Raw genomic sequence first — 16,348 nt, 5'->3', positions numbered from 1 at the left:
AGCATCATCCTAAACCCCAAACCAGATAAAGACACAACAAAGAAAGAAAACTTCAGGCCAATATTGCTGATGAACATAGACGCTCAAATCCTCAACAAAATATTGGCAAACCACATCTGGCAATATATTAAAAAGATCATACACATGACCAAATGGGATTCATCCCAGGAATGCAAAGGAGGAACAATATTTGCAAATCAGTAAATATAAATACATCACAACAAAAGCAAAGACAAAAATCACATGATCATATTAACAGATGCAGAAAAAGCATTTGATAAGGTACAGCACCCATTTATGATAAAAACACTCAGCAAAGTGGGAATAGAGGGTGCATTCCTCAACATAATAAAGGCCATATATGAGACACCTATAGCCAACATCATATTCAATGGGTAAAAACTAAAATTTTCTACTAAGATAAGGAACAAGAGAAGGATGTGTACTTTACCACATCTATTCAACACAATACTGCAAGTCCTAGCCACAGCAATCAGGCAAGAAAAAGAAAGAAAAGGCATCCAAACTGGAAAGGAGGAAGCAAAACTGTCACTGTTTGCAAATGACATGATAGAATGCATAGAAAATCCTACAGACTCAGCCAAAAGACTGCTTGACCTAATAAAAGTGAATTTGGCAAAACAGTGGGATACAAAGTCAATATTCAGAAACCGAAGGGATTTTTTGTACACCAACAATGAAATACCAGAAACAGAAATCAGGGGAAAAAAATCCCATTTGATATAGCAAAAGAAAAATAAAGTACCTAGGAATAAACCTAACCAAGGAAGTAAAAACCTGTACTCAGAAAACTACACAACACTGAAGGAGGAAATTAAGGAAGACACAAACAAATGGAAGCATGTATCATGCTCATGGATTGGAAGAATTAACATCATCAAAATGTCCATACTACCCAAAGCAATGATAGATTCAACGCCATCCCTATTAAAGTACCAATGACATATTGCACAGATATAGAACATTTCAAAAATTTATATGGAGCCATAAACGATCCCAAATAGCTGTAGCAATTTTGAGAAAGAAGAATAATGTAGGAGGGATCACAATACCTGACATCAAACTGTATTACAAGGCCGCAGTAATCAATACAGTTTGGTACTGGCACAGTACAGACACACAGATCAACAGAACAGAACAAAGAGTCCAGAAATAAACCCAGGTCTCTATGGTCAATTAATATTTGACAAAGGGGGCAGTAGCATAAAATGGAGTAAAAATTGCCTTTTCAATAAATGGTGTTGGGAGATCTGGACAGAGACATGCAAAAAAAAAGAAACTCAACCACCAACTTACAACATATATGAAAATAAACTTAAGATGGATAAAAGACTTAAACACAAATCACAATAAAATAAAAGTCTAAGAGGAGAACACAGGCAGGAAAATCTCAGATATTCTACACAGCAATATTTTCACCAATATGTCCCCTAGAGCAAGGGATATAAAGAAAAAAGAATAAACAAATGGGACTTAATCAAAACAAAAAGCTTCTGCACGGCTAAAGAAAACATCAGCAAAATGAAAAGGGAACCAACTGTATGGAAACATGTATTTCCAAATGATATCTTGGGCGAGGGTTTAATCTCCAAAATATATAAAGAACTCACACAACTCCACTCCAGGAAGACAAACAACTCAACTGAAAATTGGGCAAAGTACCTGAACAGACACTTCTCCAAGGAGAACATAGAGAGTGCCCAGAGACATATGTAAGGATGGTTAGCTCAATAGCCATTAGAGAGATGTAAATTCAAACCACAATGAGATACCACCTCACACTGGTGAGAATGGGCATCATTAACAAATCAACAAACAAGAGCTGTTGAGCATGTGGAGAAAAGGGAACCCCAGTACACTGTTGGTAGGAATGCGGACTGGTGGAGCCACTGTGGAAAACAGTATGGAATTTCCTCAGAAAACTAAAGAAGAACTGCCTTTTGACCTGGCAATTCCCATGCTGGAATTATACCCTAAGTATCCTGAAACACCAATTCAAAAGAACCTATGCACCCCAATATTCACAGAAGCACAATTTACAATAGCCAAGTGCGGGAAGCAACCTAAGTGCCCATCAGTAAATGAGTGGATCAAAAAACTATGGTACATTTACACAATGGAATACTATGCAGCAGAAAGAAAGAAGGAGCTCCTACCCTTTGTGACAGCATGGATAGATCTGCAGAGCTTTATGCTAAGTGAAATAAGCCAGGTGGTGAAACATGAATACTATATGATCTCACCTATAAGTGGAACCTAATCAACAAAACAAACAAGCAAGCAAAATATAACCAGACACATTGAGATAAAGAAGAAACTGACAGTAACCAGAAGGGAAGTGGGAGTGGGGGGGGAGAAAAGAAGGAAGGGTCATCAATGAACATGTATGAAGGACCCCTGGACAAAGCCGAAGGTGGGTAGGATTGAGGGTGGGAGGTGCAGATGGCTGGGGTGCGGGAAATGGTAGGGGGAAAATGGAGACAACTATACTTGAATTGTAGTTAAAAAAAAAAGAGAGAGAGAAAAAACCCAGTAAGTCTTATAGTACATGTAAAACTCAATCATTCTGCAACTAATCCAGAAAAAGAAATTTTCTATTTGTAATATTTTTAAATTTAGTAGTTCTTATATACAATGGAACCAAACAAAATCTGATATTTTGGGTTTCTATCATAAAATGCACCTAAAAAATGACTGAATAATAACACCAAAATAAGTAGTATACAAATTTGAAATACATTTTGAATGCTGTTGTTATTCAGGACTGTCTTAACCACTAAATTCGTACAATATTTAATTGGGGAAAGAGATTAATAGTTAAATCTAAAAGATAATTAAGATACTGCTCTACCTATATGAATGAAAAATATCCCTTAAATATTAACACATAAAGGTTCTAATATTTTACCTAAACAATCTATCCTGTATAAGTTTCAAATTTGGCACTGACTTCAATCTGTTTAGTACACAAATAACTAAAAGAAATAAAGGTTAAGTGAGAAAGTCATTCTAAAAGATGACACCATCTTATTACTTTCAAGTCTATACAAGCAGAAACAAACCAAAATGAATAAGGTTTGAAAGGATGTAAGTATATATAGCAAAAAAGATCTTTCTTATTTTCAGAATATGTTGTAAAAGTTGCGTGTTTGAAAAAAAGAACCAAAAGGATACAGGTATAAGCAAAATAAAATGAGACTGAAGGTCTAATTAAGAGAATGCAAGTATTCATTCCCCAGTGAGACACTAAATATCACTATTTTTTTTTTTAGATTGGAAGTCACCATAATCATACAACTCTGTCAAGGATGGATGTGAAGAGGTGAGATGAACAGTTAACAAGACACTTAATAATCCAGGTGAATGATCTATAGAATCTCAACTAAACCTGTGGCAGCAGGGCTGGCAAAGAAGGAAAGAAATCAATCAACATTTAGATAGTATAAAACACTTAGAAGTTATGAATGAATGAAATTTGCGAATGACCAGCAAGAATGGAGAATGGCTAAACCATCTACAAGGTTACATTCCAGCAAGCTGATGTCAGCCCTGGCCACATGTGCATTCAGTACAGATAAAGTGGACCAAGGGCTCTTCAAAGTAAGTTCATGATAGGGACTGCAAGGCATTTCAGGTATAAGCTTTAACAAAAACACATACACAAAAGAAAACAAAATATTCTTAAGAAGAGAAATATCCTTTATTAAAAACACTTGCTCTATTCAGCAAACAAATTTAGAAGCTATGGAGAGCTATGAATTATGAAGCACAACCTCACAATGGTGTTTCTGGAATAATTAAGATAAAAAAATCACCATTGAGTTGTTATTAAACAGTAGGAATATTTCTTACTTAAAAGAAAGGACTGCTACATTTTTCTTTAATTTCCTTTAGAAAAATCTCTCTGCTGGTAAGGATACAAAGTTTTATAAAAGCTTCTGCTATTAAATATAGAAACAGAAGTCATTTTCAAGCTTTAATATATAGAAACAGTAAGTTTACCACCCTCATTAATAACTTAATTTTTTTCTTTTAAATTTTAGATTTCTATACTCTTTCACCTGATCTAAAAACAGCACTAAAAATAAGGTTGGTAAATTATATCTCTGTGGAGAGAGCAACTAAGGTACATATGTTCATGTTTCCTTTCTTAAATGTAATTATCAATAAATGGGTAAGAATTTCTTGGTAATAGAAAATTTCTTTTCATAGATGATAAAATCAAACAAAATATCTCTCAAAGTACCCTAAACAAATAGCTGACAGAAACATAAACAGCATCAAATATATCACAATGTACACAGTTCCAACTTATAAGTAGTCCAAACCACAGTTGAAATTTGTAAAAGACTCACTGCCTCATTGTATCAATGCTCCACATGACATCATCACTATTGCCCTCCTAATTTTCATTCCTGTACAAACAGTCCATCATATCTTAACTAAAACTAGACTGATAAGAAATGTACCCTCCCAAAACCCACTAAAACTAATAATGCAACTTAACAGTCATAGGTAAAGAGATATTTTAAAAACAACTGTATTTATATAAATTAGCACCAAGCAATCCAAAATAAAATAAGGAAAACCATTTCATTCACAAGAGTATCAAGAAAATATTTTAAAACTTTTTACTGTTGTTCAATTACAGTTTGTCTCCATTTTCCCATTGCTCTCCCCTGCCCTGCCTCATAAAAATATTTAATAATACATTTAACAAAATAACTGAAACGCTTGTGCAATGTACACTACAACACATTGCTGAGAGAAAAAAAGACGACCGAAATAAATCAGAAGCTGTATCTTTATGGATTGGAGGACTTACTGTTAAGAAGTCAATTCCCTCCCCACCCAAAACATTGTGATCTACAGTCAATGTACTCCCAATCAACATCTCATCAGGCTCTTTATGTTTTCAATCATTCCATAATTAAATTTATACTGAAGTCCAAAAGACCTAAAATAGCCAAAAATAATTTTGGAAAAAAAGGAACAAAATTGGACAACTTGACTTTATTTCAAGACTTACTTTAGAGTAGTTAAGATTGTATGGTATTGGCCACACACATTAACCAAATAGAGCAGGGAAAAAAAGGGTCCCAGATTTATGCTCATATATGGTCTTTTCAACAAAGGGACCTGGCACAATTGGATATCCGTATTAGAAAAAACCTAGCTTCTTAGTATATATAAAAATTAACATATTTAAAAAAAAGATATTCTATATTCCCTCTGTAGAATAGAACTATATCCTTTAGTCCATGCACTACAAAATAGGCCATGAGAAACACTACAAAGTAGGCCAAAGTAGGCTATAAATTTTGAGTTTCATTTATAACTCAAAATTATCTAACTTTATCTAAATATTTATTCTACAGAAATTACATCAATTTTTCAGAAGAAGAAACTGATATTTAGAAAGGTTAGGTCACTTGTGGTCCCCTGAATTCAGACTCTTAGGGCAAGACCCTTTTTAGTTAACCTTGCTTCCATTTACACATGTCACTGAATTCTCAGAACGAGCCCAGGAGATGCTAGGTCATACATTTATCATCCCTGTTATGGATGAGACAACATCAGGGTGACAAACAAGGAAGGGTAATTTTGCTGCATTGATTCTCTCATTTCAAAATTATACCTTTGTAACTCATTATGATGCCAGTGTCATGATCAAATTGACCAAATGAAAGAACAAAAGTCTAAAATAGGAAGTACACTGCTTAACTATTTTTAAATCAACGCAAAGAAATAGTTAATTGTGGGTACTCAAACTAGAGTCTATAAATTAGAAGTTTTTTGAGACCCCTATGTTTTAATATTAAATAAAATGAAGCTTAAATTGCTCAGAAGATATTCCTGGATTTCTACTTCTTGCACAGATTACAACCTACACACTGAGGGTGCATCTTACCTCAGTAAGTCTGATGACACCAATCTAAGTCATGACTTCTCAGTATAATTTTCTCCAGTAAATCACATTTAGGATTTTGTAATAAATTCATTGATTCTCAAAGACTTAAAAACTTGTGACCCTGGTTGGTGTGACTCACTGGATTGAGCGTGGGCCTGTGAACCAAAGGGTCACCAGTTCGATTCCCAGTCAGGGCACATGCCTAGGTTGTGGACCAGGTCCCAGTGCGGGATGTGTGAGAGGTAACCACACACTGATGTTTTTCTCACTTTCTCCTTCCCTTCCCCTCTCTCTAAAAATAAATAAATTAAATCTTTAAAATGACAAAAAACCCTTTTAACTGCTAACTCCCATGTCATAAAATACATAGATAACTTACTGCGAAATTTAAAGACATGCTGTTTTCTTTACTAATTAAATTCTACATGCACATATAACTGTACTGAATATTTACTTAGTGACAATCATGTAAAATAAACTATTAGAAGCTCCCAGGCTCAGATTACTTCAGAATGGTTATTACACATTAAAAAAATGAAACAGCAAAACCAGCTTGTACCCTTTTTTAAAGTTGACATTCAATTACGGTTGATATTTGATATTATTTTATATTAGTTTCAGGTGTACAGCATAGTGGTTAGACATTTATGTAATTTTTGAAGTGATTCCCCCCAATAAGTCTAGTACACACCTGGCATCATAGTTATTACAATACTAAAGACTATACTCCCTATGCTGTACTTTACATCCTGTGACTATTTTGTGACTAATTTGTACTTCTTAATCCTCTCACCTTTTTCGCCCAGTCCCCCAACCCTCTACCATCTGGCAACTATCAGTCTGTTCTCTGTTTCTGAGTCCATTTCTGTTTTGTTTGTTTATTTTGTCTTTTTAGATTCTACCTAAATGAAAATCACATGGCATTTAAAAATAGCTTGCACTCTTAATATAACTAAATGTTATTAACTATGCAATAAGTATTCTTAGTAAGAGATCACTAGATGAGAAGCCAAAGTTAGGAAATTTGAATTACAAAATTTATTTTCTGACATGTAAGAAATAATGTAACTTATTTGTACTTAGGTATGCTGAGTTTTAAATAAAATATAAACATTTACACTTTGTGAGATGTACACACACACACACACACACACATACACAAACACACAGAGAAAAGCATAGAGAGTGTGTGACTCTCAAGGTCCACCCATATAAAGTGGAAATGCGTAGAGTACCAAGATCAAAAGAGGAATGTTTGGATCATTACATTATTTATATGTTAACATGAAATATTAAAATATAAATTTCACTGTTTTGATATATTTTAATATCATTTTCAGTACTTGATCTGTAAAGACTGTCACTCAAAAAATTTATACCATAAAAAGCATGACCTTTTTAGTGAAAAACAGTAGATTACCTATATAGCTGAGTAAAAATGGGAAAAAAAAAAAAAAAGACTCACCTTTGCCTGCAGGCTGAGGTACTGCAAATCCAGGTAATAGAAAGGGTGCCCCTGTGGTAATCCCAGCTGGTTTCAGTTCACTGACACCATATGTTGTTAGGGAAGTTATCAGATTAACCAGATCTTTCAAGGCATCTTTGGATTCTGCCTCTTTTGCTTGTTCCAATCTAGGAAAAGAATAATGTAGCAAATATTTTTTGTAGTTATAGTCTCAAATTTAACAAAGAAATTTTCAGTATTTATATGCAGTAAGTAAATGTATAAAGTGCACCAAGAAGTTTCTTCTTACAATTTTTCCCATATAAAAACATTTTTTTCAAACCTACACATTTTAAGACATTATGGTATATTTGAAAAAAAAGCACCAATAGTTAGAACACCTTATTGATAGTAAGTGCTGATTTGGGCACTAGCAGTGTTATTTTAGGTAAATAAATGAATGATCTTTGATAGACAGTCTCTATAAAATAAAAGAAACAGATTAAATGTCTCTTAAATTCCCTACACGCTCTAAGGTCAACAAAAATCCTTATTAACCATTTCTTTCATAAGACATTTTCTGTTAATAATTTTTAAAAATGAATTCCTTGAGGAGGGTTCTAACAGTTTTATCTGTATTTTGTTAATTTATTCAGATACTCATTAGAGTACATTTAAATAAAGCTCTGAGAGTCTTAACAATTTTTGGAAACAATCTTAATTCGTTTAAAGGAACACTGTAGTTATTATGGAATCATCTTTCGACTGTGCTTTACTGAGAATACAAAATGGGGTGCAAAAACACATTTTTAAAATAATATGATATACTGGTGTTTTCCTCAACAGAAGTAATTACTCCCATTAAAATAAATTTTGAAAATGAACAAAGTAAAATAAAAAAGTATGGTTAGCTTCACAACTCAAAGACATGGTTAATATTCTGTTATATTATTTAAACTTTCTTTTTTTAATGTGAAGGTTTTGTTTTAATAAATTTTTCATACCATACCCAGAATTTTGTAAACTGGTTTTTTTTTTTCATTTGCTAGTGTTATACGCATTTCTCCATGTTAGTGTAACTCTCTATAGATATGCTTTTAATAGTCAGGGAGAGCCAACCACAGATTTGGGGATAGGGAAGTGGGAAAGCTAGAGGAAATTGTAACACAGGAGCACTAACATACATAAAATTTCATCTAAATTTAAGATTATAGTTTTATAATATAACCAAAAGTGAAGCTGTTGTGTCAAAGTATTAACATTTCTGAAGCTCTTGATAACATCTGGTCAACCTGTGTTCTCAAAGGTTTGCACCAATTAATATCCACCTAGGAATGTGAAATAGTTTCTTCATCAACTATCATATGTTGCTTGTAAATTATGAAAAAATATGCAAAATTATATTCTTGGGGATTGCCTAGTACTAAATAGCAACTAGGCTAAACTGGTGTTCGAAATAAAAAGTTTAAAAATAGTGCTGGTTTACAATACATCAAATGACTTAAAAATAACTGATTGCTCAGGGAACAACTAGTGAGGCATGAGCATCTTTTTCCTAATAAATCTGTAACCAGCCACTTTCTGTACATGCACAAAACATTTGGGATAGAAAATGGGGCTAGTGAAACATTTTAGAATAATTTGTTTTACACGTACATTTGTAAGGTCTCAATAAATCTACATAATTATTCTTGTTATTAACTACATTAGTAACGCTACTGAATTACTAATAAGTAAAACCAAAAATACAATTAAACAAGAAGACCTTGTACTTTCAGAGATATTATTTAGTAGATAAACTCTACTTCCTCATCTACTAACTGTTTCACATCTAACCTCTGATTCCACCACATCTGCAGCCTGCATTTGACAACTTAATTCTAAATTCACTATTTGTACTCTATTGGCAGAACAGGAATAAAAAGAAGTGATTAAATCCAAGAGTAGAAAAAGTATACATTAAATAAGTGATTGCTTCCTTTTTTTTTTCTAACCACAAACTACACTGTTTCCTTTGATGTAAAACACCGAGTAGACATTTAAAATATATTCTCGAATTGTGGGATTTTACCTAAGCAAGAGATCACAAAGGAAATTATATCCTTGCCATATCCGAAAATCATCCAAAAGAGTTTGGGAAACATCACTGGAATCTTTGAGAAAACAAGAAAGCCCAGCAAACATTTCAACAATTTCTAGGGGAGACAGGTCATCTGATTGCTGCATATTCTGAACACATGTAGATAAACATTCTTTTTCTGTAAGAATAAATAAATAAATACATATTATTTATGTCAATTGCTTAAGAAAACTTTCTTGAGTTTCTGAACCATTGTTTAATGAAACATCAAATTTTAATATATCTATAAAATACTGTAAGATAAATGTTACACATTCTTAAAGTAAATGTAAAATTCAAATTCCTTTGGAAAGCTCTGCCACTAAGTAGTAAACAAAGGGCAATGAAGGAAGTGTGGAAAGATAGCTGCATTTTATTATATTTTTACATCATTAAACAAAATGCCTGTCTGCTGCCAAATGATATGTTTGATATTTTTACATTAATACAGTAAAAGGATGTAAAGAAATTAAAAAACTCTTAAGTTTAAGAAGACAAATCCAATAATTAGCTTACAGTTCAAATTAGAGTGAATATAGACCAATGAGATACAGAAATACTTCAGGAAACAAAGTTTTAAACATTGTGTTTGTGCTATATATTACTAGTTTAAAACACAGTCAGACATCACCACTGACTTTGGTGACTTGAGTCATTTGAACTTTTCCTCGCCTGTAACGAAATGCATTGGTCTAAAGTAACCCAATTTCACATAACAAATGCAACAAAGACTGAACACAGGAATGGAGGCAAGAATCACAATGGACAATTTCTCTTTAGTGATGCTAAAGAATCCACCTTATTTCAATTATACTGCATTAAACAGACTATTATCTGTCTACTTATGAAATATCTTCAGAAAGACTTTTAACTATAGCATCTCAAAAAACCTTTTCCTTCTCTTCAGTAAAAGAGAAGGGAAGAATAGGATGTGAAACAGAATTTACATTACAATATAAATGAATATTTATACAAAAATGAAATTATCTTTATTTTTGTATCCTTGCTTGGACAAAAATTTCTGACATTTGAAATGCCTCACAATAAAAAATAAATATTTTTCTCTTGGTAAATACAGTGTTTAATTTAAAACAGAATTTTTGGAAAAATAAGAGATAAAAAGAAACATGTCATCATATGAGGAAGAGAAAAGTGAAAGAAATTTAGAGCACCTAAATAAATAAAGAGATATTCACCATGAATATACTTCACTACATTGACACTAAGACCATGGCGGGATATGGTCATAAGGACTTCCCCAGCACTCTTCCTCCAAGGCAGGTTGTAGGGTGGGCACCAAGAGGTTATTGCACTGAATAAAAGCTGGAGATCATCTTTCTGAGCCAGCTCCTCCGCTGGGGAAACAAAACTGCAGAGTTTCACTAAGATCTAAAAAATAAAACACAACAAATGTGTATATAAATGAAAGGTTGGGGAAAGATAGGAGCCAGAACAGGACTACATCTGATCATTGAAAATTCTGAAAGTTTGGGGTTAGTACTGAGTGATACCATTAAACCCACAATGATGAGTGCTCTACCTTAAGCAGCATTAACAATAACAACTATAATTTAGAAGTGGGTTATGCTAAGACAGTAAACCAGACCTACTTTGATCAATTTATTAAAAGAAATATTCTATGTTTACCATACTCTCTTCATCCTGGTATTTTGCATACCTTATCCTAAGTGGCATAAATCAACAATAACAATCAAGGTCAATATTTTATATTTCTAATTTAGTTCTCTAATTCTTAGTTCATCATAGGTGAAATGTAACTGTCTGCTCTAAAAGGGCAGTTTTAGAGAAAAGAGAAAGTGAAAACAATAAAACTTAAAAACGAGTATTTTCAAATTGGTCCATTTCTCTACAAGTAGAAGGGGATATTAGAATAACAAAATCATCTTAATTCATAAGTAACTTTTAATTATGTCTAGTGGCCAACATTCTTCTAAAGTCTAGCTTTCAATACTTCCTAAACTCTGGAATGAGAACTCTTTTCTTAACTGTGAATTGCAAGATATATAGTGCACAGTGCTCACAGCACCAAGCGCCAGCTATTTGGGGAGTTCAGCTATGGTTCCTATACCTCAAAGGGTTTTCTCTTCAAACCTCAAGTCAGTGGAAGGAAAGGTTAGCTTTTCTTCTCTGTGGTAAATTATCTCATCTACCTAAATATTTTAAAATATATATAATGTAAATAAAATAACTATAATTTATTAAGTAATTTTATTCTCTTGAAAGAAAATGCTTCAGGAAATTTAATTATTTCATTATCTGCGGGGAAACTGCTACATAGAAAAAAGTATTTGGTACAGCACAGGGGATATAATCAATAATACTGTGATAACTATATATGGTGCCAGGTGGGTAACTGAAGATATTGCAGGGAACACTCTGTAAAGTACATGACTGTCTAACCACTATGCTGTACACCTGGAACAAATACAAAGCAATACTGAAAGAAAGTTGTAACTGAAAAATAAAAAGTAGTTGAAATATCATGTTTTGTCTGAGAAAGCTAAGTCTTGCTTTTTACTATCTCCTTCAGTGCAAAAATTTAATTAAATATAAGAGCTTTCTAAATCACAGATGCCAAATATCAGGAAGATAAAAAAGGATTAAGAATTCAGACAAACAACAACACTTACAAAGTCAGTAATACAGGCATTCCCTCTCAAAACAATGCCTGGAGATCCTACTGGATACTTAATGTGCATTAACATGTGTAATATGTGTATTTTTTCTCATATGTATCATATGCAACATATAGCTATAAGAAAATAGTTGCAACAAAAAGATATATGCTCAGAAGAGTGTCTTGATTTTACTTTTCCTGGGTTCTCACACTTTTTTCCAAATCAAATCTGTGTGCTCAAAAATAAATTGAATTTAATTTCTTGAATTTACTGACTCTTAAGATAACCATTCTGTTCTTAATCTTTCGAGGCAAAAGTATTCTTATAAATAACCTAGTATAAATCTTTCATTCTATAAACTAGGAAACTGAAGCATGCATCTCATTCCTCTTCTGCCCATCTACTACCACTTCTACTTGTAGGGGCTCTATTACCAAGTCCAGTCAAGTGTGGCAGGGCAACAACTGGCCACATCAACACAAATGAAAAATAAAAATAAAAACCAAGAACTGAATGTCTATATGACACAATACCGACTGCTAAGGTCCCAGGAAACCATCTGTCACATAATATAAACACTGGGATTTCACCTATCAAAAACACTTTGTGTTCAGAAAACACTAAAGTTTAATTTTCTAGACAAAATGATGAGAACAAAGTCCAGCCTGTGCTGAGAAAGTAAGAGAGAGATGATGTGAGGCACTGAAGGAGAACAGGGAGAGGCAGTGGGAGAGCTTGTTTTTTGTTTTGTTTTGTTTCCTTTTGGGTTTTATTTATTTTTGGAGAGAGGAGAAGGGAAGGAAAAAGAGAGGGAAAGGGAGCAAAAAAGAGAGGGAGAGAAAGATTTATGAGAGAGGGAAACATCGATTAGTTGCCTCTAGCAGGCACCTGGACCGGGGACCAAACCTGCAACCCAGGCATGTGCCCTGACTGGGAATCGAACTAGTGACCTCTCATTTTGTGGATGACTTGGGCGACATCCAACCAACTGAGCCACGCCAGGCAGGGAAAGCCTGGTTTTTTAATCACTGCCCTACTTCTGCTGTGCATCACAGCCAGATTACCAACTTCTTGTAAATGGGGAGTTTCATTTAATTCTCTTGGAATTCCTCTTGGCTGTCACATTCAATGATTCCAATATGCTAAAATGAATCTTACATTTACTCGAAAGTTAGTACTCACTGTTTTCAAATACAGAAAAAAAACCTAAGTTTTAGAAGAATTCTTTGCTATACTTATTTAGAATTAAAAATATACAATTCAGCTTCCATTTATTGCCTAAATATTAATTACTTCTTGAGAAAGGCTTTATTGAAATAGGGTTTCTAGTCTAATCAGCAATGTCCACAAGCAGCTTTAAATCCTATGAGATTTACTCCTTTACTTATTCCCATTGCTTTTCTCATCCAATCTAATTCAGGAGTCTGACAAACCTGAATTCTAATCCTATTTCTGCCATTTGCTCACATCACCATTTGAGGGAAAAAGCAAGTGTTTTAAAGTCTTGGGTTGTTTTGAAATAAGAGGTAAACCACTTAGGTTAACCACTAGCACAAAGGAATCCAATAAATCAAGTGTTCAATAAGTATTTGCAAAACTAGTATTTTATTGATTAACCTGCCTTTTCCTTTTTAAAACTGCCTTAGGCTCCTTCTACCCTCCTTTCATTGCCAGCACCTCTACAGAGTTGAGTCCTTTCTGCAGAAAATGTCCTGGTTACAGGAGGTGCAACTGTTACCTGTACCAACTCCACCTCATCTACTGTCCCCTCGCCTGGTGACGGCAATGGCGGCAATCACAGCCACTTCATTTCCTATCTACTATCTCCTAAGCAGAAAGCTGTAGCTTTGTATATTATTTCATTTAAATCCCCATAAAAACCCTTTAGGTAATTATGATTATCTTCATTTTAGAAGTGAGAAATCTGCATCTTAGGTTACGTAATTTCAGAGACTGTATTTAAGGAGTTTTTTTTTACTGAGGTGAAAACACGTGACATAATTTACCATTTAATCATTTTTAAGTATAGAGTGTATTAGTGTTAACTGTAAGCACACTGTTACACAACAGGCCTCTAGAACACTTTCATCTTGCAAAACTGAAACTCTATACTAACTGAAAACAATTTCTTTTTCCCCACTCCACAGCCTGTCAACCATCATTTTATTCTCTAAGTGTCTGACTACCTTAGATACACATAAGTGAAATCATACACTATTTGTCTCCGTGTGTCAAATGTGTTTTCTAATACTTTAATAGATCTGATAGGTGCATTTACTTTAATTATTTTTAATTTGTTTGCTTTAAAATTTTTCTCCCCCAAAAAGGATTATCAAAATGATGACAGTATTTCCAGGCTGGGTAACAAAGGTCTATTTAAACTTTTGTTAACTGCTAATGCTATTAAAGGAATGGTGCAAGGGTGGACAAGAGGGATTTACAGGCAAGGAACACAGGAGGTTGCAGCAGCCACTAAAACCATCTTTTCTAAGTGAATTATTTATAGACTAGGGGCTTCCTGTATATAGATAGCAACAGAAGAGAATTTCTTGACATTATAAGAAATATTACTCCAAACTTAATGATTATCAATAGTTTTCCTTGCTTAGATCATTTCACAAATGTTATTGCTATATCCAAGGTAAACTTAATAGTTAAATCTGTCAGAGAAACAAACTCAATGCCTCACTCAAATGTTCCTCAAAAGGAGTGTGCAAATTCAACAAATGTGACAATTACATGAGATAAGGACAATTTATATTAAACAACATGAAATACTATAGAAAATGGAATAGGGAAGACATCTATTTAAGGAGTGCACCTGTCTCACTTTAAACAGAGTGGTACAGATGGCCAGGTGAATAGCACCATCCATACCTGTACAAAAACTTTCTGGAGTAGTCCACGACGTTCTGCTAGAGGTAGCTCATTCTGTGCACCTCCCACTGCCTCAGGCACATGTGGAAGGTCAAAAAACAGATACAAACATTTAACCAGGGTGGAAGGCACTGACATCGTTGTCATGCAGTCCACAGTTTTCTGGAAAACAAACCAATAAATAACTGAATAGGTAGATAAACAGAAAGACAGACATAACTGTAATTGATACAGCTGAGTAAGCTCACAAATTTTAAGCCAGAAGCAAAATCACAAACTCTAATTTTAACCCAGAAAATTATGTATCAAAATAACATTGTAAGTGCCTGAAAAAATTAAAAATGAACACATGCTGACAAATACTCATTTCTCATTTGGACAAATTTGCTTTAATTAAATATTAAAATGTGTCTGTTATTAATTATTTCATAATTTGCTATTTATTTATTAAGAGGTAACATGTTTCAAAGAACATAAGCTTTAGCATTTAGAATAAAGGAACTTAACGATGAATCTGGCAAACTAATTTTGTTGGATCTTTTTTCTCCTATAAAATGGATAAAATGGTACATATTTCTTAGGTTAATATGAGGATTATATAAGATAACAAATGCATAGACATATTAAAAACTAAATTATATATTAGTCATCACTTTACTATCACTTTTATGTTATTTTTAGTATAGATCTGTGGGGCAAGAAGGGCATTTGAAGAATATAGCCATCACTGACACACACACACACAAATCTCTATATTATTTTCAAGGATTTCTAGAGGAAGAAATTCCTGACCTTCTTATGGTGAACATCTCAGTATTTTTAAGAAGCAGGCTATAATAATTATCCATTTTTTTCCATGGTACAATTTGTAATAAAAAGTTTAACCATGCTGGAGGTCAATAGGTTGGCACTGTCTGTTGATTAATTTATTAGCTTTTTCAACATTTACTGATGCGTAGTGTGTACCAGGCAGTGTGTTGCAAGCTGGGCATGCATCCCTGTCCTTCAGAATACTGTAGTTTCCCAACAGAAGCAGGCTCATCAATAACCAATTTAATCTCTTAAGTGTAACAGTGGTAATGTAAAAGGGAAGCATTAACAATGCTAGGGGTGGAATGAAAAAGTGTAAAAATTAAAATAAGAGAGGAAGGTACAAAGAAGGTTAGGTCATATGATACAGTATGTTTCGGGAACCTGAATCCAAAATTGCTGACTCCCAAAAAGTCGTAATAGTAACGTGTAAAGTTTAGTAAGTGTTCATTATATATTGTAACAGTCATAAGGCTAAACATTTTATACTATCTTATCTTCTCCTCAAATCATCCCTATGAGGCAGA

The 16,348-nt window shown here is 33.5% G+C and overlaps 1 protein-coding gene across 1 annotated transcript in view; it reads right to left on the bottom strand.

The window, feature by feature from the left end:
• WDFY3 (WD repeat and FYVE domain containing 3) overlaps positions 1-16,348 on the bottom strand; it is a 243,909-nt gene that overhangs the window by 136,153 nt on the left and 91,408 nt on the right. Inside the window, 4 exon segments of the mRNA XM_028505686.2 lie at positions 7,398-7,564; positions 9,448-9,634; positions 10,692-10,884; positions 15,012-15,173. Coding sequence (XP_028361487.2) covers positions 7,398-7,564; positions 9,448-9,634; positions 10,692-10,884; positions 15,012-15,173 — 709 coding nt within the window.

Source organism: Phyllostomus discolor, chromosome 1 (assembly GCF_004126475.2).
Source record: "Phyllostomus discolor isolate MPI-MPIP mPhyDis1 chromosome 1, mPhyDis1.pri.v3, whole genome shotgun sequence".
In the NCBI taxonomy this organism is placed as follows: Eukaryota; Metazoa; Chordata; class Mammalia; order Chiroptera; family Phyllostomidae; genus Phyllostomus; species Phyllostomus discolor.
Note: the sequence above shows the minus strand (reverse complement) of the source record. Positions and strands in the feature narration are given on the sequence as shown.